The sequence below is a fragment of the Aplysia californica genome, unplaced genomic scaffold (assembly GCF_000002075.1).
Source record: "Aplysia californica isolate F4 #8 unplaced genomic scaffold, AplCal3.0 scaffold00067, whole genome shotgun sequence".
NCBI classification, from domain to species: Eukaryota; Metazoa; Mollusca; class Gastropoda; order Aplysiida; family Aplysiidae; genus Aplysia; species Aplysia californica.
This window is the reverse complement of record NW_004797337.1, coordinates 734919-761370: the sequence shown is the minus strand read 5'-3', so window position 1 is coordinate 761370 and position 26452 is coordinate 734919. Positions and strand designations below refer to the sequence as shown.

Below are 26452 nucleotides of genomic sequence, written 5' to 3'. Positions count from 1 at the left end.
ATGATACCAATAACTCCACATGTACAAAAATCGACGAGCGCCTGATTCCATCCCGTTGCGACACATATATTGTATTTATACATCATCTCCTGGCATGATGCAGGTTACACACAAACAAGATCCTTGCAGTTTTCACGACTCATTCTCTTGTTTGACACACACACACAACATACAGAATGCTCTCAACTCTTTCAACCCCTCCTTTCTCTCCTGACATCCTATTCTCCACAAAACCTATATATTCCTCAAAACAGCACAACCAGACCACTATTTACAGATCATTTCAATACTCATATGACACACAGTCAAACATTACCAGAGCATTTTCATTTTTTACCCAACACACGTAACACCACATGCAGCCAATTCTTCACATCTTTGTCTATCTCATCTCTCAACAGCCATGCAAAAAATCAACAGATTTAACACACACAGCACCAGGCTCACAGACAAGCATGAAAACATAAGCTCCCCCCAACCAAGAGAGCATCAACATTGGTCTTCCGACTTTGAAAGTAGCCTACAGTATGCGACATGAAAACCCCCCACAACAAATCAACAAACAATTTCAAGAATAATGATCATGCAAACTTTTTTCCTGACATTGTGCTGAAGTATGAGAACTTTTAGCTCTAGAATACTTTGCATGCTTCTATTCTCTTTAGACTAGCAGTTTCACCTCTATAGATGCTGACTGCAGGCGAGAATTTTTAGTTAAAGTAAGAGTTTTACGGCACTTGCAACACAATAAGGTCATATAAGTGCCGAAGAATAGATGTGTTACAAGAGAGTAACTAACATACACAAAAAAGAAAGAGGAGAGATAAGGCCAATAAGTGTTTGATAGGAAAGAAGGAGCAAACCACACCAGAGCACCCGCCTACCACCCACAGGTGAGAATGTGTACAAGTCACATCCAGTAGCACTTAGCATAGTTTTAGTTAGGATGTGTGGCACTAGCAACACAAATCAGTCATACAAATGCCCAAGATAAGAGGAGTAACTAGAGAGTAACAAGGCCTACAGAAATGGAGGGAGTATGGACAATAGTTGTTTGATACGACCATATCAAAGCACCTGCAAACCACCCTCTGCCCTCTGTAACATCAATATATAACTGCACTACAGTACATTTTTGGAGACATGAGTGCTGGGTTGTGGGGTTAAAGTGCGGCTGATGTCAAAATAAGCACACACAGTGAGTGCAGCCTTTTCCAAATAAAGCAGCAGGAATGCTCAGTACATTTCCATGTTTTGACTATTAAAAAGAAAACCCACCGGAGGAATTTCGCATCTTGCTACAAAAAGTCAAATAAGGTATTACTTTTTTTTTTAAGTGTTCATCCAGCAGAACAAAGAGCACGACTTTCTCAACAAGACTCACCATGTAGATCACAGCACAAAAGGTATGTGCCACCTAGATCTACCATTTGAACAGCCTCAGCCAACAATGGGGATAGTTAGTGTTAGTAAGAGTTTTACAGCACTTGCAACACAATAAGGTCATTTAAGTGCCGAAGATTAGAGGTGTTACAAGAGAGAAACAAACACAAAAAGAAGGAGAGACCAGGACGATAGATGTTTGGTAGGAAACAACCACCCACAAAATGGGGATATCCAAAGCTCAGAAACCACAGAACCTGACAAACTGGACTGAAACAAAATAACCCTTCCACTTCGTCAACACCCACCATCGAGTTGTCTATCGTCGAGATCGAAGAATGACAAAGATGACAATGTCAATCTCCCCACAACATAAATCGTGTCAGAGTCTCACACTTGTCAGCACAGAGTGACCAAACAAAGTCCACCCATCTCACACCCGCTCTTGCATTCACGACAAGCCGCAATGATCTACCTATGATGACGTAACGGACGTTCATCGCAGACCCTCTTCCTCCACCCACCCCACCCCCCCCCACAGCTGAAGCTATCTTCCCATCATCACACCACAAAGTTTGTCTACGACGAGGTGGTGGGCGGCTGCTGATAGCTGGCAGAGCCAAAGCCCAGGCCAATGCCTCGGTGCGTGTGAGTGGCCATGCGGGCGTACTGGTACTCCTTGTCCAGCTTGTCAAAGATCTCGCGCTGCTTTTGCTCCTGCTGTTCTTCAATCACCTGCACAAGACAAAACGGAAAACAAGGTCAACAAATGTCATATATCTCAAACGAACCCTGCACTGGAGGGTCAAGCTGAGCTAAACCAAGTCTTATTTACTGTGGGGGGTTTTTTTGTTGGTTTTTGTCCCTTTTTTTAGGAAAAGGAGAGAAGAGGAAGAGAAGGACAGAGACAAAAAAGTAGAGAAGGAAAAGGAGAGTTAAGTTTTAGTAAGTGTTTTAAGGCACTTGCGACACAATAAGGTCATATCGGTGCCGAAGATTAGAGGTGTTACAAGAGAGTAACAAACACAAAAAAAGAGGAGGAGGAGGAGGAGGAGAAGATGAAGAAAAAGAAGAACAAGAACAAGAAGGAGAAGAAGAAGAAGAAGAAGAAGAAGAAGAAGAAGAAGAAGAAGAAGAAGAAGAACCAAGTCAGAACATAACTGTGGATATGTTGCCACACAGACACTAACCTTCTCTGACTCAGAGCCATCCTTGTCCCCAGACTCCTGCCGGATGCCCATCAACTTGCGGAATTTCTCCTTGGACTTGTCATCATGATCGCTTGAGAGCGTCGTTGCATGCCACTGAGACACTACCTCCTGAAACACACAAATTTTAAAGTTTAAAAACTTCTGTGCCTCTGTACAAATAATAGCATTAATACTTCTTTTTTTCTTCACATAGTAGAGGGTTTTACAGCGCTCGCAACTGCATAAGGTAAAATGAGCGCCAAGGGGTGGGTATCAACAGAGGTCTTTACAGGGAATCAGACTTATTCATCTCACCTCTCTAGCTTCAACAGCACAAGGTCTGCTTCGACGATCAAAGCACCCCGGAAATAGCAAGTCACAAGAGAGTGACAAACATACAAAAGAAGAAGAGGAAAAATGACAATAGTAAGGATTAAGAAAGAAAAAACAGCAGTTCCCTGTTGTATATCAGGCACATTTATGAGCATGACATGAATCAGCCCTTTTACAATTCTACTGAGCTTGAACAAGAAATGTCCCCCATTTGGAAATGGCCTAAAGACACTTCAGTCAGTGGCACTGCCCCGGGGGGTATTAATACTTCATTCATCAACAACTAATGATGACCATTTAACATGCACGGAGGACAAGAAGTTGTAGACCCTGCTAGCTGCTGCAGGGGAGCTTATAAGGTTACGAGACAAAAAGTAAAGGAAATTAAAGCAAGCAACTTGTAGTTATCACAAGCGTCACAACTTGCCCCAGACAGCAGTGATGGGCTTATCTGCCTAAACATAATATGTGAACTTTTGGTTAGTGATGGGTTCAAATTCTTGTGGCTCCCATTAAAACTTCTAAGAGGTAAAATCTGTTAAAACATCACTCTGATTCAGAAGTTTTTAGTTAATTCATCATTGGGAAACCTGAAGTACATCTTTTGTCGAATAAAAATCGTATTAAAGTCTACAGCAGCTGCTAACTGAAGACTAATATTTAACTTTATAATTTTTTCCAAATCTCTGAGACTACATTTTCTTTCTTAAAAAAAAAGTTTTTCAGTAAAAAATACTAGTGCTGTTGCAATAGAAAATATGGTTCCCAACACTTCTGATAAATGGACATTAATAATTTTCCCCTGCACCAAAAGGTTTCTCTTTGCAGACCGGAGTTGGTCAGTAGAGACTTTCCGCTGCGTATTATGTTGTGACCTATAGGTTGTGAATTAAAGAATAGAAGTGTCCTTTTCTATCTTCAAATTCTTTTCTTGTGAATCAGGTGAATTCACATTTTGTAGAGGAAAGATTCTGCAAAACATGTAGCAATTCACACAAAATGTCTCCCATCAGAACTTCTTAGAGGTAATTTTTTAACATCGTCATTGCAAAAATAGGAATCCAAAACATTCATCATCGGGAGATTTGTGGCACATTATACACATAAACTTTTGGGTATGGTCCGACAATATTATTTTTTTAAATGAAGAAGCAAGTGAGAGTATGCACACTCATATATATATAAATAAGAGAACTTTTTCTGTGACATGTGAGTTTACATTAGAGAGAAGTGTGTGTCAGAGAGCACTTGCCTTTTGTGAGTTGAAAGGAATATTACCCTTAGGCACAACATTGATTATAATTTATTGTTAAAAACATACAAAATTGATTATGCCCATCTTAGGCAACCTATTAAATGCTTGCAGTTTTACCAAATATTAATAATCATGTACCACTTTCTTCCCAAAGTTTCAGCAAAACATGTAGCAATTCACACAAAATGTCTCCCATCAGAACTTCTTAGAGGTAATTTTTTAACATCGTCATTGCAAAAATAGGAATCCAAAACATTCATCATCGGGAGATTTGTGGCACATTATACACATAAACTTTTGGGTATGGTCCGAACAATTTTTTGTGTTTAAAAATGAAGAAGCAATTGAGAGTATGCACACTCATATATATATATAGAGAGAACATTTTAGGTGACATGCAGGACTCCCATTTCTGTACTATCCGCATGTCTAAAAATATTACGTCAGACATTTTATTTTTTACTTTATTAAGTAGAGGTTTTACGGCGCTCGCAACTGCATAAGGTCATATGAGCGCCAAGTGGTGGATGTCAACAGAGCAGTCTTTACAGGGAATCAGACTTACTCTGTTCACCTCTTTAGCTTTAACAGCACAAAGTCTGTTTTGACTTTCAAGGCACCCCGGAAACAGCGGGTCACAAGAGTGTGACAAATATACAAAAGAAGCAGAGGAAAATGACGATAGTAAGGATTAGGGATAAAAACGCAGCAGTTCCCTGTTGTAATTCAGGCACAGTTATGAGCATGACGTTTGAATCAGCCCATTTACAATTCGACTGTGCATAAGAAAGAGAAATGTCCCCCCCCCCCTTTGGGAATGGCCTAAAGACACTTCAGTCAGGGGCACTGCCCGGGGGGGGAAAGGTCCGACATTATCACATCGTCGCCTCCAAACTATTTTGTCCAAAGTCCTACTTTTCTACTTAAGTACACATTGGACAAAAAAGTTCAGAGGCCACGACATGTATAAAAAAATTACCCCTCCTAAGAGCTTCAGAGAAGTATGCACCCATAGTCTTCTACACTGCCACTCTGAAAACTCATATACAATCAATATTGAGAGACTCTGGACAATCAGTTTTTCGGATCAATCTTTTAATCAATGTTGACAAAGAATCTGACTAAAGATAACAAGTCTGCAGAGCCATAGTATGACGAGAAAGGGAAAGAGGGTGGATAGGGCAAGATGGAGGTAGAAGTCTATAGGCGGCACAAAACTCATCTCCCTTCAGAACTTCTTAGAGGAAAATTTTTTTCATATCATCACTTTAACAACTCTGCATGAAAAAAATTCATCACTGGGAGATTTGCTAAATTTGAGAAGAAAAAGATCCCGAGAATATCTAACGTCACTTAAATCAACTATATCAATCTAGATTGTTCATGACCCTGACTCTACAAAATGTGAATTCACCAGATTCACAAGAAAGGAATATGAAGATAGAAAAGTACACTTCTATGCCCCTTCTGAGTACAATTCTTTAATTCACAACCTATAGGTCACAACATAACACACAGCAAAAAGTCTCTACTGACCAACTCCGATCTGCCATGAAAAACTTTTTGAGACCAGTTTCTGCTATCAAAACATGATGACAACCACATAATAAAAAAACCACCTCCCTTTAGAACTTCTTAGAGGAACATTTTTTTATCGTCACTTTGACAACTCTGAATGACATTGGGAAACTCGTAACACTCAATTGGTAATGTAAAATTTTGGAAATCACTTTCTGCTATCAAAACCTGACAACAATAGCACTGTAAAAAACCATCTCCCTTCAGAACTTCTTAGAGGAATATTTTTTATATCGTCATTTTGACAACTCTGAGTGAAAAAATTCATCATTGGGAGATTTGTGACACTTTCATATGGTTGCCAGTCACTAAACATTTGAGAACAAAAATACAAACGCCATCACAAAAAAGAAAAAAAAAAAAAGAAAAAGATCCTGACAATTATCTATCAACACTGTTTACACCCCTGACCCAACATTTTGTTAATTCACCATATACAAATTGAAAGAAAATGAGGATAGAAAAGGACACTTCTATTCTCCAGTTGAGCATAATTCCTAGATAAAAAAAAAAAAACAACCAACAGGCCACAACATAACATGTAGCCTATCGCCACTGACCAACTGAGGTCTGCCATGGAAAAACCTTTGAGAGCAGTTTCTGCTATCAAAACCAGACAACCATAGCAATATAAAAAACTATCTCCCTTCAGAACTTCTTAGAGGAGTATTTGTTTATATATCGTCAATAAGAGACCTCTGAATCATAAAATTCACCATCGGGAGATTTGTGACATTTTCATTTGATTGACAATCACTTAATCACTAAATATCCGAGAACAAAAAATACACACTATCGCTATCACCAACCCCCCCTCCCCAAAAAAGATTCCAAGAACTTCCAGTTTCACTTAATTTATCAACTGTATCTTTCAAGACTGTTTTAAGACCATGGTTCAACAGACGGTTAATTTACAACCCCTTGGCGCTCATAAGACCATACGCAGTTGCGCGGCGGGGCGGGCTGGTTTTAAATTGCCAATTTTCTGTCCATTTTTATGGTATCTGGACTTTTTACATATTATAATACTCCAATCAGTTATAAATCTAAAAAGTGCTTACTCTTTGTGTTACAATCATCATCTTTCAGATTTTCTGTCTTAATACTTTCATTTTGTCTATTATGTAACAAAATGTCGTTTTTTTCTCAAAACGTCCGTTTTTGATGTTTTTTGCTCATCTACATTTTTATTTTATTTTTTATTCCGATAAAATTTTCAGGGCTTGTTATTCAATCCATAACCTAACTTTATACATGTGGAAACTAAAATCGATGCATTTATAAGTGACTTGCAAGGATGATTACGTAAGCGAATTTAGAAGCATGATGGGGGTAGGTCATCTCTAACTTTTTTCCTATTCAAGATATCCAAAATCCCAAAAGTATAAAATTTTGTATTGAGTATATCTATCAATGTGCCAAATTTGGTTGGTAAATAAAAAATCCCTTTTACCTTTTACTTTTATGAAAGCTGGGTTTTTCCCCCAAACATGACGGCCGTTACCATGGCAACCGTAGACTTAAACAATAAAATTAAAATTACATTTTACATATGTTTTCCTGTTATAATGCCTTCTTGCTATAAGGCTTTATCAAAAAATGCCATCGTTATTGAGATAGGTTTATAAACCAGCCTCTCCCCTTAAATCAACTAATTAACTGTATCTATCAAGATTGTTTAACATTCTGACTCTTTTATTGACCACGACCACAAGGAAAGAATATGAAGATAGAAAAGGACACTTTTATTCCTCTGTTGAGGATTCTTCCTAACTACAAAACCTTTGGGTCTCAACATAACACGCAGTGAATAGTCTCTACTGAGCAACTCAAGTCTGCTCTGAAAAACTTTTGAAACCAATTTCTGCTACTATCAAAACCGGACAACAATAGCAATGTCAAAATCCATCTCCCTTCAGAACTTCTTAGAGGAATATTTTTTTATATCGTCATTTTCACAACTCTGAAAGAAAAACTTCATCACTGGGAGACCTGTGACACTTTCATTGATCATCATTTAATCACTAAACAATTGTGAAGAAAAAATATGCAGTACTGTTATCACAAAAAAATTAAGTAAAAGATCCAAAGAATTTCCAATGTCACTTAAATGAACTAATCAACTGTATCTATCAAGATTGTTTAAGTCTCTCACTCTTTTATTGACCACAACCACAAGGAAAGAATATGAAGATAGAAAAGGATACTTCTATTCCTCTGTTGAGGATTCTTCCTAACTACAAAACCTTTGGGTCTCAACAATAACATGCAGGGGATAGTCTCTACTGACCAACTCAAGTCTGCTATGAAAAACTTTTGAAACCAATTTCTGCTACTATCAAAACCTGACAACTATAGTAATGTCAAAAACCATCTCCCTTCAGAACTTCTTAGAGGAATATTTTTTTATATCATCACTTTGACAACTCTGAACACAAAAAAATTCATCATTGGGAGACTGGTAACATTTTCATTTGATTGACAGTCACAGAACATGAGAAGAAAAAATAGTTATCACAACAACAAAGAAATATCCCAAGAATTTCCGTCACTTAACTGTATCTATCATGATTGTTCACAACCCTGAATCCATGAATGGTTAATTCACCAGATTCACTCATATGACCTTATGCAGTTGCGAGCGCCGTAAAACCTCTACTAAAAAAAAAAAGGAAAGAATATAAAGATAGAAAAGGACACTTCTACATAATTCCTAAATTCAAAAACCTATGGGTCTCAACATAACATGCTACGAAAAGTCTCTACTGACCAACTCAAGTGTGCCAACAAATCATTTAGAAACCAGATTCTGCTACTGTCCAAACCTGACAACCATGGCAACATCAAAAACCATCTCCCTTCAGAACTTCTTAGAGGAATATTTGCTTATATCGTCACTTGGACAATTCTGAACAAAAAAGAATTCATCCCTGGGAGATTTGTGACATTTCAGTTTCATTGAAAAGGCCATCAAACACAAAAAACAAAAGAAAAAATACTATATATCGCAAAAAAAGAAACACCACCCGTTACTTCACAGATCAAACTTGAAGCAGTTTCACTTAAATTTGATATATCTACTATTCCACAGTAGCAAAACCTTTTGGGAATACCCATTCTTTGACCTGTATCAAATATTAACAACTTCCAAGAAATTGCTCAGATCCAGAAGATTTTCATCATCACCTAAACCAACTGCATCTGTCAAATTTGTGTCACGACATGGCGGAAGCGGGAGGTCTGGGCAAAAAGCATGTTAGTTGTAGAGTAAGACAGCTGAACTCAAAAAGTGACCTGTTGTCGAGGTATGATTGTTTCTTCCCTAAACCCAGGAGTGTGGGGATGAGTTGGGGTAGCCGAATGACACTGTGTAGGCCGGCTACCCGTCTAACACGTTTCAAATCACAGACAGAACTTACAATAGGGTCTGACTGTCACAAAAACATCCCATCAGAACTTCTTAGAGGTAAAAATTTTTTAACATCATCACTGTGAGAACTCTGAATAGGAAATTCATCATTGGGAGACGTGTGACAACCCTAAATCTTTTGTGCTGTTATCAAATACTTTCCGAAACAATCTATCTTCTTCACCCCATTTTTAGACAAATATACACTACCTACTCTTTTGAGAACATACCCGCCACCATCAACAAAAAAAAACATACCTTGTCTTTGTTTTTCGACCACAGCAGCTTTCTCTTCTGCACTTGTTCAGCATACTTCATGGGATTGATGGCTGCTGGGTTGTAATACTTTGGTATTTCCACGCCTGTCTTGGCCGTCGCCTGAAACAATAAAACAAACAATACAGAACTTTTCATACATCTAGGATGTGTATTCCACAAAGCACAGAGACTTTGAAAACACATTTAGGCATTACATCAACAATGTGTTGGACAGGGTCCCCACCAAATCCTGGAAAATTTTTTCAAGACCCCAATTCGAGGGAAAAATCAGGCCGCTGCGCATCAAGAATGATCCTCAAAAAAGCCAATCTATCAATTATAAAAAGTCAAAATGTCTATAAATGAATGAAAATGTACATTTTGTAGTATAGTCTTCAAACAATAGATGACTATAATACTGGGTGACTGCCAACCCAGATTCTCAATTTTCCAAGGGAGGGGCCTCATCCATTTTCCAGGAACACGTTACATAACAATGAAAGTGTGTGCTCCAATTATATCTAATATAATACATGTATATGTTTGTGAGTACACACACACACACATGTAGGTACATTATATCCAGTCAACAACATGTCAGTGTTAGACCTGCATGTGAGCCTCAACCAGATTGTCTGAAAATTTTGCGCAAACCCCCCCCCCCCCCAAGAGCTTTTGTGGGTGTCATAAGGAAGGACTTCCGAGTAACGAGCGACCACCCCAACAAACACAACAAAGAAGAGACCTAACCCTACCCCTACCCCAAAAAAGAACCTGCAACGAGCCTCATGTGAAAAGGCCAGCACAAGTCCAAAATGAAAAACATTTTTAAAATTAAAAAACCACACTCCAAAACAAACAAGGCTTACAAGGAGCATAATATAATGGCCTAGACTACATCTACATATTGCTAGATCTAAATGAACTAAATCTATAATAATAGGGTTTGATACAATAACACAATAGAATTGGAATATGAATCCTCCATATAGATCTAGAAAACTAAATAAATCTAGATCTAGATCCAGAAGAACAAGTGAATAGGATCTAGGAATAGGCCTTGAACTAGAAATCCGCATCCGATTCAGAACAGAGGGGCTCAGCTGAGTCTAGATCTAGATTCTAAATAAATAAATAATTCACGCACCTGATGAAATGCCTTTTACCAACATTAATATTACAGCACAACCTTTGATAGGGTTTGACAAAATAGAATTGGAATATGAATCCTCCATTGAGGTCTATAATGATCTAAATAAATCTAGATCCAGATCTAGATTCTATTATCTAAGTGAGTCGGACTGGAATGAATCCACACGATCTGAACAATTGAATTTGTCAACAAAACGAAATTCAAAATGGCCGCTCGAGCACGAAACTCAAAGTAGATAATTTAGGTCGTCGTCCTTTTTCGTATTCGCATTTCTACTCAGGTTCCGACAATTATGTCGGAAATGCCGACGTCGGCACGAAAACGAAAGTGCCGACAAAGCCGACGAGAGAAAAGGGGGACGCTGGCAGTCGGCCAGTCCGCGCATTACGCACATTGACTGATACAGGTGGGCCTAGCGATAGCATCGGCCGCCTCACGGGTCGCGTCGCGATTGTCGGATTTCAGACGATTGTCGGCAAACATGCAGGTCTACAGTGTGGCACTGGGACCTTGAGAGACTTTGGTATTTCAGTCTGTTCTTACTTATTTATATTTCCCCTCATCATATTAGTTTAGTTTTAGTAAGAGTTTTACGGCACTTGCAACACAATAAGGTCATATAAGTGCCGACTTCATCATATTAGCCAACATAAACTATAGGCCCTATATAAAAAATGAATCCTGTTTTGAGCCTGAGAAAAGACCTAGAACTAGAATATCGACTGTCAATAACCAGTCTGGGTGTCGTGATTCATATAATAAACGTGAAGACGAAAACCATTGCTGCAACTCAAAGAAGAGTAATATTAGTAATAAAACTAGAATGGCTCAAGTACACCTTATTCAGAGTGAGGTGTAAGAACTGGGGGGGGGCGGGGGGCGCAAGATGCAATGACACTGAAAATCTGTCAATCTTGAACAGAAAGCTAAAATATAGATATAAATTACAATCACCCCATCCAATGAAAGGCGAACATTTTAGTTCAATAACAAGGCATAACGGATCCCGATTCCACACAAGGCCTGCATCAACGCGCGCTTTGCAGAAAGCTCTAAAAAATGCTAAAAATTTGCTTTCAAGTTCAGTTTTTGTCCTCTTGCGTTGCCTTCAGCTCCCCCCCCCCCCCCCAATCCCCTTCCACGAGTGTATCTTGTTTTGTTTTTTAAAGTTTTTTACGGCGCTCGCAACTGCATAAGGTCATATGAGCGCGTGGGACACACTAAACTTTTTCAGTTGGTAGAAAATTTTGAACTTTGCCCGGGTGGCGGCCGAAGCCTACTCTTATCGATTTCAGACCACCAAGGGATCTTTAACGTGCACAACTTGCACATGAGACCTCCGAGATTTTTCGCCCTTGTCCGAGAAGGCTAGGTGTAGATCTTTCCTACCAGAAGATCAGGGGTGTGACTGAAAGACAGCAGTAAGAAGAAGCCAATGAGTAGCAGTAGAAAGGCTGCAGAAAGAATCAGGAGCCCAGAGGAGGGGGCAAAGGAGGTGAAGGGGTGGGGGGCAGAAAGAGGAGACGAAAGCAGACGACAGAACATTGCTAGAGAGTAGGAAAGGAGGTGAAAGGAGACACATTTAGAGAAGAAAAATTTTTTGGTCGCTACCCGGATTCGAACCCGGGACCTTTGAATGAGAGGCGAACACCTTAACCTCTAGGCCACGAGAGCCCCCCGAGTGTATCTTATAAAGGAGTCCTATACTTCACAGCGCTCAGACCGCCGGTCCTCACAGGTTCATTGACCGGTCACGAGGGCAAACCTGTCAAAACGCTTGTATAAGTTCTTTTTCTTTTTCTTTTTTCCAGAAAGCGACAGCAGAGGGCAATTTTTAATATTGATTTATTTTCAAGGCGACACAGCGTTCATAATGCATAACCTGCATGTTACAAATGTTGCGTTATCTATCAGTAGTATCAGACTATTACCAGAAAATTTCTGGGCGGTAACGAAAGCAGATCTTGATTTTCTCCGATCGAGCCTCGGTGTCACACATACAGTTCCGCCACAGCGGTTCAATTACGTTTCCTCTTCAGGATTCATCAACCATACAGTCTAGATAGATACAAATTACACAGGCCCTATCCTTTCCCGACTTACCGACCCATCACAAAATTCCCGACTTTTCCCCGACCTATCTCAAAATTCCCGACTTTTTCCCGATTTCCCAACCTGGTGGGGAGTCAATACCCACTTCTTTGAATTCTAAATTTACTCCACTCATTTCAAAGAAACCTTTTTTAAAAACCTCAACAATTACTCCGTCTTTTTAGTAAAGAGTTAATGGGCCTCAAAAATCACTTTTTAATATACAACTCACACGACCATTTTTTGTATTAAAAAAACAACAAAAAAACACGTCCACAAGAACCCCCCCATCAAAGCAACTTCCAAATGAGCAGACAATGACGAGTTGTTGTTTTTTCTCTTCTGGATCTAAAAATAAAACTATCTTTAACCCTATCCGTACGTCATGTTTTACTATCGTATCCAGACGACAAGGGGAATTCTGTGCAACCACTTTCCAAAGAGGAAATTTACTTGTTCATCAGATCTGTACGCTTTGCATAGCAGTCTGTCAAAATGATTTTTTGAGAAATACTGAAAGTTTCAAAGAGATCATCGTACTAGAAGTATTCTAAAATGAGAAGAATACAACCCCGGGGGTACAAAATGACCCCAGGGGGTACAAAATGACCCCAGGGGGTACAGATAGGGTTAAGTGGACATATCGCCCACCACAAAAACTGCTGGAAACTGGTACAGCACACCATGTCGCTCCAACTCGAGCAGCGGAGTTTAAAAATAAAAAGTCAAGACTTTCTAGAGACAGTTGTCAGGGACATCCTTCGCCTGCTGCCGGCACCGCGGTGTCCGGCTGGCTTTCTCTTGCAGGAATTTCCGGCCACAGTCGGTTAACTTTTTTACCCATGCCTACCTCCTTCTGCATGGCCAGCATGGACTGCATGGCTGCCTCCGAGGGTGTGACAGTCATCGCAGAGAGTCCGGCCGTGCTGGTCACCAGATTGGCCATCAGAGGCACCGGGGGTTTCTTGGCCGCCGGCATCTGCTGGGTCCCCGCCGTCTGCGTGCACAGCGCCGTGCCATCTGGGGAGACATGGTGGAGATTTCATTCAGTTTTAGTAAGGTTTTATGGCGCTCGCATCTGCATGGTGGAGATTTTATTTAGTTTTAGTAAGGTTTTATGGTGCTGGCATCTGCATGGAGATTTCATTTAGTTTTTAGTAAGGTTTTATGGTGCTCGCATCAGCATGGAGGAGATTTCATTTAGTTTTAGTAAGGTTTTATGGTGCTCGCATCTGCATGGTGACGATTAGAGGTGTTACAAAAGAGTAACGAACATAAAAAAGAAGGGAAGATAAGGACTATAGATGTATGATAGGAAAGAAGAAGCAAACCACACCAGAGCACCCGCCAACCACCCACGTCTACAGTACAGGCAGGCATCATGACTATCTCATTATAACAGTGTTTCGCTGAGTGCATTTCAAAACGAGCCATGATCTCACATTTAAAAACATAGACATAAAAATCTAAAGCACTGCCGAAAAAAAAAGAGTTGAAATCTTACCATCATTGGTTAGAGCAGAAGACACATCTCCCCCTCCTTCAATGGCTTTGATAAGCTGCTGCCTCATTTTTTCTTTGAAAGTCATAGGTTTTGAAGGGGGCGGTCGCCCAAAGCTGGCCCCTGGTTTTATCACCTTGTCTCCGAATTTTATCACATTCTGAAATTACAAAACAAAAATCAAACTTGAAAGTGTATCAAACTCATTCATTTTACACCTTAAGTATATATGTGCAGTGTTATTCTTGAATCTATACCAAAATGAACAGCGTCTGGGGCAAGCAAAAAAGAAATTAAAAAAAAAAAGTATTACAATACAATACAATCATGCACAATTTTGTCAACAAACACCACTAGAAACTGTCACAAAACTCAGCTATGGTGGCTCATAAGGTGGGTTCATACTGAGCAGGTAATTTTTCTTTCCAAGAATTTTCCTAGAGTATTCAGGCCCGGATTTCTTTTTTCCAAGACAACTAGTCTAACACTCGGAAAAAATGCTTTCGTTCAGCATGCAAAAATAAATTATGGTACTCTTCAGAATGCGTAAAGTTGAGGTTTTCTAAACTTCAAGGAAATATTTTTACAACAGATCTCGTTACAATTTGTTTTTACAACACTTTTCCAAAATGTTGCCAATTTCCCAAAATTCTAAGAGTTTTCCAGTTTTTTAAGACCAGTAGGAACCCTGCATACGAGGGGCATACCAAAAGTTTTTTTTACCTGACCATGAAGGAATAACGGTAGAAAGCTGAAATTTGGTACTAAGCTTAGTCTTTCTTTCTGTAGTCGCCTCCCAGAGTTATACATGTTTGCATCTGTGTATGACCTTGAAAAGACCTTGAGAATAGAGGACCTCTTTATGTCAGAAAACCAGCCCTCTACCGCTTCTTTGACCTCATCATCACTTTTTTTTACACCAAAATTGTATAACAGCATAGGATGTGCAATCAGTTCCATTTATGGCATGCATCTCCGTAAAAAAATCCAGTAGTTGCTTGCCTTGCAAGAACAAATACTTCATTACTGCCCTATGCTTAATTTTCTCCATTCTTATGTCGAAACTGGTGAACAACGTACCCCCATTCACTTACAGTGTGCTGGTGGTAAAATCAGTAATCTGAAATTCCCAAAAATTTACAAGCACTCTAAGAAGATGACTGTTGGCTTTCACCCCAAATTTAAGCTTTCTACCTTTATTCCTTCATGGTCAGGTAAAAAACTTTTGGTATGCCCCTCGTAAGTGATTTTTCATCAAAATATAGAAAGCCACACTAGTAACACCTCCGCAAAAGGAGCATGTGAGAAAAATGTGAAAGTTGCACTAACACCCAACTTTGACGTCAAGTTACGGCAGCAAAATATCATCCTGTGGGCCTCAATTGGAATGCAAGCCCCAAGTTTGAGACACTTGTGAGTATAACATTAAGGAGAATAAATCAACCACAGGTCAATTATATAGGAAGCTGGTAAAGCACACATCACTGCCCTTCAACAAAATAAAAATGTACCACTATTATCAGTTCCACTCACTTTAGGACTTGAGCTTCGACTCCTATTTCTTCGACTGCGCTCCCTACTCCTGCTACGGTCTCGACTCCGACTGTGGTCTCTGCTCCTCTCCCGCCGACTTCTATCTCTGCTGCGACTTCTGCGCTCTTTGTGTCGGTCTCGCTTGTCTCTGCTGCGGCTTCGGCTGCGTTTATGTTCCCGTCGCCTTCTGTGTTCCCTATCCCGAGACCTGCGGCGATCCTTTGAGCGTGAACGATGCGACTTGCGTTTTCTCTGTAACCCAAAAATTCATTTCTAGATTTAGAGAAAAAAATTTTAATGCAAAAAGTCTCAAAATATTCGAGATGAAGGAACAGTTTTCTTTACCCTTACAGGGGACAAAAAAACATAGTCATACATCAAGTAGAGGCATAGACAAATTAGTATGATATTGCAGACTTCATTCTACATGAAATACGGACCAAAGAATTTAATTTGTTGACAGGATTGTAAATCATCATTCTAAACCAATAAAAACAGCTTTACTCTGGTCTATAGTGGGCCGTATATGTTTTGTTACCACACCATGGCTAAAATTAGGAGTTTTCCTCAATGTTCCCCCCCTCCCCCCCACTCAGAGAGCTCTAGTTCTATCGGAATACTTGGTGGGCCTATGCACCATCGGGTCATAAGTTGGTTTCAAAGTTGAGGCAACAGCCAATTGCATATGTAAATAAGAGAACAAGGGAAATGATAGGAACTAATGGTTACAGATGTGAGCAGAAGCAATAAGCACGCAACATATAACACAGAGGGGTGAACCGAATCCTGTATGGAATTTCTTCAGAATAGTCAAAGACTTTACATTTTTACCTTACCCATTGCTAGCACAGCTAGTCAAGGATAGGCTCCTTTCAAATTAATGAGCCATTTAACAATCACACAACACTTTTCCCAACCATCTCTTCCCTGTCACCCAGTCCAAGACTGGCTTTTATTTCTGCTTCCCTGCACAGATATACTCACATCTTTCCTGTGCCCGCGGTCACGGGATCTTGAGCGTGAGTGGCGACTACGATCTGACGACCGTCTGCGCTTCCTCCTGGACGGAGATCTGGATCTTGACTTGGATCTGCTGTCCCTAGCCTGTAAAAACCCAGCAACAACACATCAAACAAAACCGTGATCGCAATTGAAAAAGAGAAAAAAACAGCTTATGCTGGACAACATACAAATTTAGAACAGTCTCAAGATGTGGATTAAACACAAAAGCTACGAAAGAACAAAACCGTTCAAATTGCAGTTCGTTATAAAAGCATGAATTATTCGTTCATAACGTTTGTAAAATAGGAAAAAGAAGAAAATAATATTCTTAGGTACTTGTACAAACATCTATCAAAAAAGAGTTTTTATGAACCAACTCCGTAAATGAAACAAGATGAAGCATAGCCATGCAGCTTGTATGTCTCGCATGCTGCAAATATTCTATTTTAAAGAAACTTGACTTTGGATAAAATGAGAAAAGGCACTGCAACTAAAGAATCGGGATGTTTATATTCATTCACCTCATTCTGTGAAATCGGTTCACCCCTGAGTCCGTTTCATTTGACTCAATCCGGCTAGTGAGGATTCAGAACCATGTACATGTACACATAATACATCTCCCATTCTACAACAAATATGGACAAGTACACAAAAGACAAATGAAGGTCTTATTCCTGTCATGTTCTCTTTCAACAGTTTGAACATGACATCCACAATCACACATCTGGTCTATAAATCAAGTATAAAAGAAGAGAAGGAACACATTTGTTGTGTCTTGCTCAAGTATTACCCAGAATAGCTTCACTGATTTCAGATTTGTTTCCTATTGTTAAATCATCTGGGAAACTTATTAAGAAAGAAATTTTCGCATACACAATTTGTGAAAGAATCCTCATTAATTCACTTCCATTTTTCTCCAAGTTTAAAAAAAATCCAAATCAGACAATGCTATCTACAATACTTACAGCAAGTTTTGGAAACCAAATAATCACATGCACATATTTCTATGTTGTTTACAAAACGACCATGTGAAACAAATTTAACCGAAAGAAATTTGGCTCTCAAATGTACATATTACTTCAGCTCCTTAAAACAATTCTTACAATGCACCTGTAAATTAACACACTTGTTACATATGAAGCACAAGGAAGACTTGTGATACAGAATGTGGGCATTAAAAAAATGCTATTACACCACTCGAGCCTCTTTGCTAACTTACAGAAAGGTAAAAAGAACATGATGACTAATGAAAAGGATGGCGCAGGACGCGCCTCACAGAGCTAAAAAAATAATAATTTAGAAAAGTCTTTTTCCTCTGAAAACAATCGAGTGTCATCAAATACTGCTACATCACACTGATACTAGTGATATCTACACTATGCCCACCTATACCAACAGTGTACCTGTATTCAATTTCCCTAAATGTTATATTTTCATGCCCCTCACACCATCCAAGAAAATTATAACATCACCTACTGAATGCACAACAGCTTGCATCATTTAAGTTATCAAATTTATATAATTCGCTTAAAATGTAGAACCAAAAGAAATGACAGAATAATTTGTCTGCGAATGAAATGAGCAGGAAACAGGAATCACGGGTATAATAAAGAAGACATTATTATATATATGAGACAAAAGTAAGACATGTATCACATGTGCCGGGGCAAAGCCTGGTAGAAGCATGAGAGTGGGTGGGTACGCCCTTACTTACGCTGGAGGGCTGCAAGGCGCAAGCCCTACTTACACTGTCAAGGCATCTGGCAGCATAGATCAGCTTTACGGACCCATTTTACAGGTCCGCTCAGTAGGAGAGCTCTTTTGTGTTGGTGAATAACCTAGTGTATATAGCAATAAGAGGTCAATCTTGGGTTCTTGTTTCAAATGTGGTAACAAAAGTTTCACTCTTTGGGTCTCCGGTCTACTTTTCAGGTTCTCGACCCTCAAGGCCCCTTCAAACCGCGTGTCTACTTTTCATTTCTGCATCAGCAGTTCAACATGAGGTGCCAACAACCCATTTATATACCTTTTGACTGATAGATGGACTTTCAAAATAAACACCCAAAATGTAGGGGAGGGGTGTCACAAGCTACTACAAGTCGAGTGTACTTTTCTTTGACTCACAATTCGAGAGCCCTCCTCCAGTCAGCACACTTTCTTTACAATTCCCAGTGAAACACAAAAGGAGAGCCATATCACAATCAGTGAGTCTTAATCCATTGCCCAAGACACGTGATGGGGTGGGGTGGGGGTGGTGGTGGTGGTGGGGGGATATCATTAAGCGCAGCTACCTTCGATCTTCAAGGCACAAGTCTTGAGGAGAACTACCTTCAGAAGCAAGGTCAGGATCTACGTTCATGGTCCCCCACTACATCTGAAATTATTAACCCCTCAAAACTCTTGAAATCATCTGACTTTCTACTTGAATTGTGACTGCTCTGACTAACATTTAAAAGCAACTACAGGTTGCTCTTTCCCCAAAACAAAACAATCTTTAAAATGAATACAATACTGACAACACGTAAACCCTCAGATTACTTGAACTGTTCAAGGTAAATTCTAAATTCTTGGTACTCAAACAATTCCACAAACGACCTGCGGAATTCTTTCCAATTAATATTTATCAATCTGGACTACTATCTAGGCCTATGCGATAGGTAATCATAGACGATCAATACAGGAGACCCATCGACAGCTGAGAGAAGAGTGAATCTCAACAAGTTAGTCACTACAATTTTGTTTAATTCGCAGCATTAAACCAAAAGAATTTCACCTACAAATAAATACAAATTTACTCCCTTGACAAAAGATATACCTTTTTTGAGGATCCTGAAACTTCTGTAGACTTCGAGTTCTCTTTCACACTGTTGTTTTCCGATTCAACCTTGTTCTTTGCAGCATCTGTGTTATTAGAGAAAAATGGGAAATGGAAATAAAATCAAAGGCATTAGAGAAGAGTCTTGACAGTAAATACTTCTAAATTAAATAGACAACTTAAACCAAGTTCACATCATTGAATTGTTTAGAATGTCAAATTATATTGCAACATTCCAATCCTTTTAAAAAAAGGAAATATTATTATAATATATATATATTGCACCTTGTTTAAGTCTTTTTACTCTTTAAAAAGAGTTGAGCAAATCAACTTACTTGGAATTTCAGTACTCCAAAGCAAAGTCCCATTTACCCAACATTAACTATGAGCAAAGCATATATTGCCAAGGAATGCCACATTAAAAGTAAAATGACCAATAACGCAACAGGGTAGCCCCACTTACCACGTCTTGGAGATGCATCCGATTCAGAATCTGAAGCCGACGACTCGCTGCCCTTCTTTTTCTCTTCCTCCTCATCCTCCGAGCTGCTTGTGTGACACCTGTTTTTGCGCCGCACACCTGGGGGCAGATGGGACTCATCCTCATCATCTTCCTCCACACTTCTTTTTGCGTTGTCTGAAACAACCGGCTTTGTGTTCAAGCTGCTGACCGACATGGTCTCCGATTCACTTTGAGGACCACCAGAGGCACAACTGTCTTCTTGTGACATACTGGACGGATAACTCGACCGTGCAGACGAGGGATTCCCAGATGTAATAGCACTCTCAAAGTTTTCCCACTCAGACTGGACACGCGTAGAACTGGATTCTCTATCTCTTGATTTTGAAATCACCTGTCAACATACAGTAACAACAGCAATTTCAAATTATTTTCGACATTGGTGGATAGAAAAGTAATAGAACATTCTCTTATAGTATTTATTTTATTTCATATTTACCCTCTTTTTTTTTTAGTAAGTGTTTTACGGCACTCGAAACACAATAAGGTCATGTTCCGAAGATTAGAGTTTTAGTAGAGGTTTTTAGGCGCTCACAACTGCATAAGGTCCTATGAGCGCCAAGGGGTGGATGTCAACAGAGAAGTCCTTACAGGGAATCAGACTTTTCTGCTCACCTCTCTAGCTTCAACAGCACAAAGTCTGCTTCAACTATATAGGCACCCCGGAAATAGTGGGTCACAAGAGTGTGACAAACATACAAAAGAAGTAGAGGAAAATGACAATAGTAAGGATAAGGATAGATAAAGCAGCAGTTCCCTGTTGTAGATCAGGCACAGTTTTATGAGAGTGACATTGATGAATCAGCCAATTTACAATTCTACTGTGCATGAACGAGAAATGTTCCCCCTTTGGGAATGGCCTTAAACTAAAGACACTTTAGTCAGTGGCATCGTCGCAGGGGGTAGAAGATTAGAGGTGTTAGGAGTTACAAGAGAGTAACAAACACAAAAAAGGAGAAGGGGAGAAAAAGATGATAAATGTTTGATAGGAAAGAAGGAGCAAACCACACAACGTTTAAAAAGTGAAAGTGGCTGTGACTATTACAATACAATTTTGACACATTGCCGTTGATAGTAATTTAATACCCGGTGCCCATTAGACGTAGGTGGATCGGTTCGGTTTTTGGCGGCTCCAGTGCCCACTACTACAACTATTCACTTTTGGTAAATTTTTACTTTCACTCCCGCACATAGATGCACTGCTTTGGAGATTCTACTGCAGTATTTTTCGACTTTTTTTTTTACTCATGCACACTTTTTTTCTAGTAGTATTTTGCATGCTGAACACTGAATATATGGCCTTCATTTTGGTATTTTTTAAAAACTAAAACACCCGTTTCATGTACACGTTTGATATACTTTTTTTCTAGTAGTATTGTGCATGCTGAACACGAATATGGCCTTCATTTTTGCCACAAATCAATAGTTACTGAGTTATTAATGTTTGAAGACAGAACTAGGACCAGTGGCGTAGTAATATTTGACTTGTTTTTAACAACATGGGGGGTTTCAGGGGGGCATGCCCCCCCTGAATTTCACAAGGATTTGATGTTTTGGCAATTAGGATTGATATTTACAAGAAAACAATTGATTCGCAAGGGTTTTAGTGGCCACACGTGTGTTCTGCAGCAAAAATTATGGCAGTTTAGCCTTCATATCAGTGCATCTGTGTGTGGGTGTAAAAGTAAAAATTTACCTTCATTTTTTCCGCAATTATAGTTAATGAGTTCTTGGTATTTGAAAATCGGAGTGGTTATCCGTACAATTGTGCGAACAACTCTGTCTAGTTTAAGGTCTGTTCTTGGTCCAGAAATAGTGCAGAACGAGTTCGAGAAAGTCAGTCACTATCGTTCCGATCCGGTCCAAAAATTCACCAGCAAACGGGGACCAACTTTTCGGCACACGGAAGCCTGATTGGCATTGCGGCTGGATTGTACTTTACCGGACCACCTGTCTCAGCCCGTGATTACTACGCACGCCTAGCCTAACTACGCACTCATAGTACTAGAGTACATCCTGTGGTGCGATATACAGTAAGCGATCTTTTGTGGACATCTCTGGAAGTTACAGGTCGATCTTCATGATTTTTTCACCAGAAGTTAGAAAAACTTCCTCTCTATACGGTGTAGCGTATTACTGTAACAGCAGTTTAAAATTTCTATATGTTGTGGTGGTGTTTGTTTGGTAACGTGTGTCTGGTTTGGTGCGCAAGGTTTCTGGTTTGGTGCAACATATCGTCTGGTTGGGTGCGCAATAGTACCATGTTTACAGCTTTAGATCTAGATCTAGCTCTTTTCTGACACTTTTCATCTTTCTCTATCCTTGCCTTGTCTTCTTTTCCTTGCAAGAAGTTCCTGTACTGACCATAACGGAAGGCCAAGGTCAATTAGGCGTGTTCTTTTTGGGAGCTGTGCACCCCCTAACAGGAGATTTCCTTACACCTTGTGTATGTGTTTTGATAATGGATAAAAAGAAAGGTGCTGTGGACACAAGAAGGGGAAAGAAGAAAACAAGAATAAGACTATACCTAGACTAGTATTTTAGAAGGAAAAGGACAAAAAAGAAGAAGAAAAAGACGTGAAAAGAAGAAATTGAAAAAGAAAGGTGCTGTGGACACAAGGAAGTGAAAGAAGAAAACAAGAACTAGACTATACCTAGACTAGTATTCTTTAAGGAAAAGGGCAAAAAAGAAGAAGAAAAAGACATGAAAAGAAGAAATTGAACATTTTGGAGATTATATTTCCATATTAATTAATTTTGACATGAATACATTAACTTATCATCTTCCAATGGCAATATAATGCATCCAAATGGAAGGAAAACAGTCTGTTCCAGTGCACAATGCAGGTCATAAAGAAATAACTTAATAAGTAAAACAAACAAAGGGCCTAGAAGCCACACTATCAATGCCAAATAGCAAAAAAGCCGATGTTGCGCACTGAAACGGACTGCCCAAATTTGGTCCGCTTCAGTGCGCAACCCTATCTGGCATGTTCCTGGGCATTAAGAAGCAGCCTGCGATAGTATTTATCGATTCTAGTATACATTCTACGATACATTAGAGCTAGATTAGCGAGATGTGCTAAATAATCGACTACTCAAGCGCTTAGTTAGTAAATTGACCGATACCAGAACGGTTACGAAAATCATTAATATGAAGGGGCAAAACTTTCCGACACCGTAGAATCACGTGTGTTGACAGGAACCTCCAAAACGAAAGTGAAATAAGCTACATTCTGTGCATGCTCACAGAAAGTGACCTCGTTTTCGCTGTTCTTATCCAAAACAAAGCAGGAGACCGGGGGTTGCGCACCCAAACAGTAGCGCGGTGATGCGGGCCTACTCTAGCGTGTAGTCGCTCAGCGGGACCGCGTCACTTTATCGATCGATATCTCGGCCAAGAGACGCTCTACGAGGTCAAGATAACTTGCAAAGTCATTGGTCACTATTTATAACTTTTGGCCTGTAATTGACTACGTCATTTTCCATATAAGGCTAAGGCATAAGGAACACTGGAATTTTCCATTGAAAAGGGTCAGCGTCTATGCCCTTTAGTTTATATAGGGCCTGCGCGCTTCCCTGTCGAAGTAGGTCAGCCTTATATATAGGCCTAGGGCGTGCGCGCTTCCCGGGTAGCCCGGCTCACGCCCTTTATATCTCTGCGCGCTTCCAGGGTTAAGTACGGCTAGCCTCTTCCTATTGAATATTGGGTGCTTTTTCGGTAGTTCCCATCCCCCTTATTTGAACCCAGAATCTAGAATAGATCTAATCTAGATCTTGAGACAAAACCGGAGAATAACAATTGCGGGGTGGGAACTAGATCTAGATCTAGTCTACCGAAAAATATTGTTGATAGCCTAGTAGAGTCAAGTGAGCATGTCCACACTGAGGACGTAGGGCCGACGGTAGGCCTACGACACGAGCTAACCTCAATCGTTGAGAGTCAATGAGTCAAAATATTGGAATTGCATTATCAGGACAATATTGATACCTGCTCAGTATTTGATGTGTTTGATAATTCATCATCATAACTTGACAACAGATCCATCAGGTAATAAACAAGGCAACACAAAGGTTAACCCATCGAGACGTCAATTGTCAAATTTAGTCAAAGACAACAAAATGGCGTGCGTATTTTCGGTCGAGGCAGGCAGGCACCATTACCAACGTCCCAGATTTCTTTTCGCGATTATTTCTCAAGAGATTGTGTCTTTATCCGCTAAAATAGGACACCGTGGCGGCGTTAGCCTAATATTGTTTTTAAAAATTAAACATAATTCTTAACAACTGGGTGCTGGCAACGAGATTGTTGCCTATATTATACCTATAACTGATCATACTGACGAATAAAACTTATAATAGATCTAAATCAAAGTTTATTGGTATTTGAAAACACGTAACTACTTTTCACTGTGGGTTGCATTGACTATCCCATTATGATATTATCCTGTTCATATCTCCCTGTAGTCACAAAAAGCATACTAAATTCATAGATCTTGTTGAAACAAATGGACATGCATGTAAAAAAAAAAGCATGTATTACCAATAGGCTATCCTTCACCCTTTGCACCATACGTATTACAGGCAAAGGAAAAGCAATTTTCATCCGCAGTCTCGGCCAAGCTCTTGTAGATTCATGTATTTCCAGCTGTATATCAAGCCTCCTTTCTTCGACATAATTATCGTATGTTTCCACTATAAGAAGGGACCGTGGCCTACTCCTTTTTAATCTTTGAGGATTCCAGTACTGATCTTAACTAACTGTCGTGTACTTGTTTCTTATTTGGCCAACAAAAAACCAACGGTCGCTATCTGAGACAGAAATTGGCTAAATCTGGGGATACATTACAGTACATTGGTTTTTAAAAAACATCAAACAAAAATAAAACAAAACAACTCCTTAAATAAATGTGAGGCAGGGTGCCGTGGTGGTGATGGTGAGATCCAAAACCATGGTGACTGAAAATAAACATAAATTAATTTCAATGTTTTAACTTTATACTATACTAGGCCAAATCTATGTAGTCTGTTGGCGTAGTCACAGTGCAGTTAGCCATGAATCCTTTGTGTTGAAGGAATTAATTTACTTTATTTTAATTATTTTTGTTTTGTTTTGTGTGGGGGGTTTTTGCATCATAATAGTCGATCAAGGCTTTTTCTGTCGCGATCGCTATAAAGATCAGCTGATCGAAATCCAACGTTTTTATTTATTCATTCATTTATTTTTTTATTTTTTTTTTTTTTTTTTGGGGGGGGGGGGGTGTACCAGATCTAGATCTAAACTGCTTTACAGCGCTCGCAGCTGCATAACGTCATATGAGCGCGCGGGACACAAACTTATTCAGTTGTACAACATTTTTAATTTTATCCGGGTGGCGGCCAAAACCTAGCCTAGTCTTGTCGATTTAGGACCACCAATTATAGGGATCTCTAACGTGCACAACTTGCACACGGGACATCCGCGATTTTTCGCCCATATCCGAGAAGTCTCCAATACCTCACCTCCTGATTAAGCGAAGAATGTAACAACTATACACGACATGGAGATCAACATCAACAAAACAGAGACAACGAAAGTAAGCAGAAAGCCAGGACCACTCAGGATACACATCAACAACAACAGTCTCAGACAGGTCCAAAAATTTAAGAGTCAGTCGAACCTGCCTTAACGGAAACCTGTATAAAACGAAAACCTGTCTTAACGGAATCTCCCCGCTCCCCCCTTGATATATTCCTCTTTAATTACCTGTATAAAACGGAAACCTGTCCAACGCGGAAACGGAAAGAAAAATACACTCCCTTCTGAGGATTTCACCTGTCTAAGAAGACGGAAAATGCTTTGCCCGCTCAGCCCTGATTTGAAACAAAACTCGCAAATTTGGTTCCGCTGGCTCTAAACTAACGCTATGGTCATGCGGCTGGCCGAGGAAGAGGAGTACCGTAGGGGTACAATTTGGGGGTAGATGTTACCCCATCATGTGAGCCCTGAGCGACGCAGATAGTCAGTGTAGTGTGGGTGTGAAATCTCACGACTGTCCGTGAGAGTGCTCGAGTAGCGAGCACCTAGGCCTACGGAAACTTTCCTGGATCCAGAAGCCTGAGGTGTGAAATTAGACCAATGCCTGCCGCCCTGATCGTACGGCCAGCTGAGAAAAGAGTTCCTCGACGAATCGTTGTTACAATGATGGCAGTTAAGGGGTGGCATTGGTGGGTGGGGCTAATTAAGGGTGGAAGCAAAGGAGATGTTCAAACGTTTCTGCTTTTAATAGGTCAAACAGTGGTTCTATGAAAGGCAAGCACTAGTGGTATAATTGGATAAGTAAGACTGACGCATGTCAATATCAGACAGGATAGCAATTGAGAGGTGTGAAGTTTTGACCACTGCTCGCCGATCGGACAAGCGATCCTTGATCCCACCGGCTGGGCCTTTG

At 39.8% G+C, this 26452-nt stretch overlaps 1 protein-coding gene and 6 non-coding genes across 8 annotated transcripts in view; all 7 read right to left on the bottom strand.

The window, feature by feature from the left end:
* Window positions 1-241: 241 nt before the first annotated feature.
* The window catches only part of LOC101845453 (arginine/serine-rich coiled-coil protein 2), a 34094-nt gene continuing 7883 nt past the window's right edge, over window positions 242-26452 (bottom strand). Inside the window, exons 1-10 of one of the 2 annotated variants that reach the window (XM_005093642.3) lie at window positions 24013-24208; window positions 19965-20355; window positions 19502-19587; window positions 16669-16788; window positions 15685-15936; window positions 14155-14311; window positions 13501-13670; window positions 9407-9526; window positions 2574-2702; window positions 242-2118 (exon numbers count right to left, since the gene is read on the bottom strand). In XM_005093642.3, the coding sequence (XP_005093699.1) occupies window positions 1963-2118; window positions 2574-2702; window positions 9407-9526; window positions 13501-13670; window positions 14155-14311; window positions 15685-15936; window positions 16669-16788; window positions 19502-19587; window positions 19965-20355; window positions 24013-24069 (1638 nt within the window). In that variant the 5' untranslated portion in view covers window positions 24070-24208 and the 3' untranslated portion in view covers window positions 242-1962. Of the gene's footprint in view, window positions 2119-2573; window positions 2703-9406; window positions 9527-13500; window positions 13671-14154; window positions 14312-15684; window positions 15937-16668; window positions 16789-19501; window positions 19588-19964; window positions 20356-24012; window positions 24209-26452 lie in introns of those variants that run through there. The other variant, XM_005093643.3, reaches the window with a different exon arrangement.
* LOC118477342 lies at window positions 3911-3986 on the bottom strand. The gene has a single exon (XR_004858304.1). It is a non-coding gene; the product is annotated as a small nucleolar RNA SNORD61 (small nucleolar RNA).
* LOC118477341 lies at window positions 4352-4427 on the bottom strand. Its single transcript, XR_004858303.1, has one exon. It is a non-coding gene; the product is annotated as a small nucleolar RNA SNORD61 (small nucleolar RNA).
* Window positions 5385-5463, bottom strand: LOC118477340. The gene has a single exon (XR_004858302.1). It is a non-coding gene; the product is annotated as a small nucleolar RNA SNORD61 (small nucleolar RNA).
* Window positions 5938-6013, bottom strand: LOC118477337. Its single transcript, XR_004858299.1, has one exon. It is a non-coding gene; the product is annotated as a small nucleolar RNA SNORD61 (small nucleolar RNA).
* Window positions 7650-7726, bottom strand: LOC118477338. The gene has a single exon (XR_004858300.1). It is a non-coding gene; the product is annotated as a small nucleolar RNA SNORD61 (small nucleolar RNA).
* LOC118477339 lies at window positions 8115-8193 on the bottom strand. Its single transcript, XR_004858301.1, has one exon. It is a non-coding gene; the product is annotated as a small nucleolar RNA SNORD61 (small nucleolar RNA).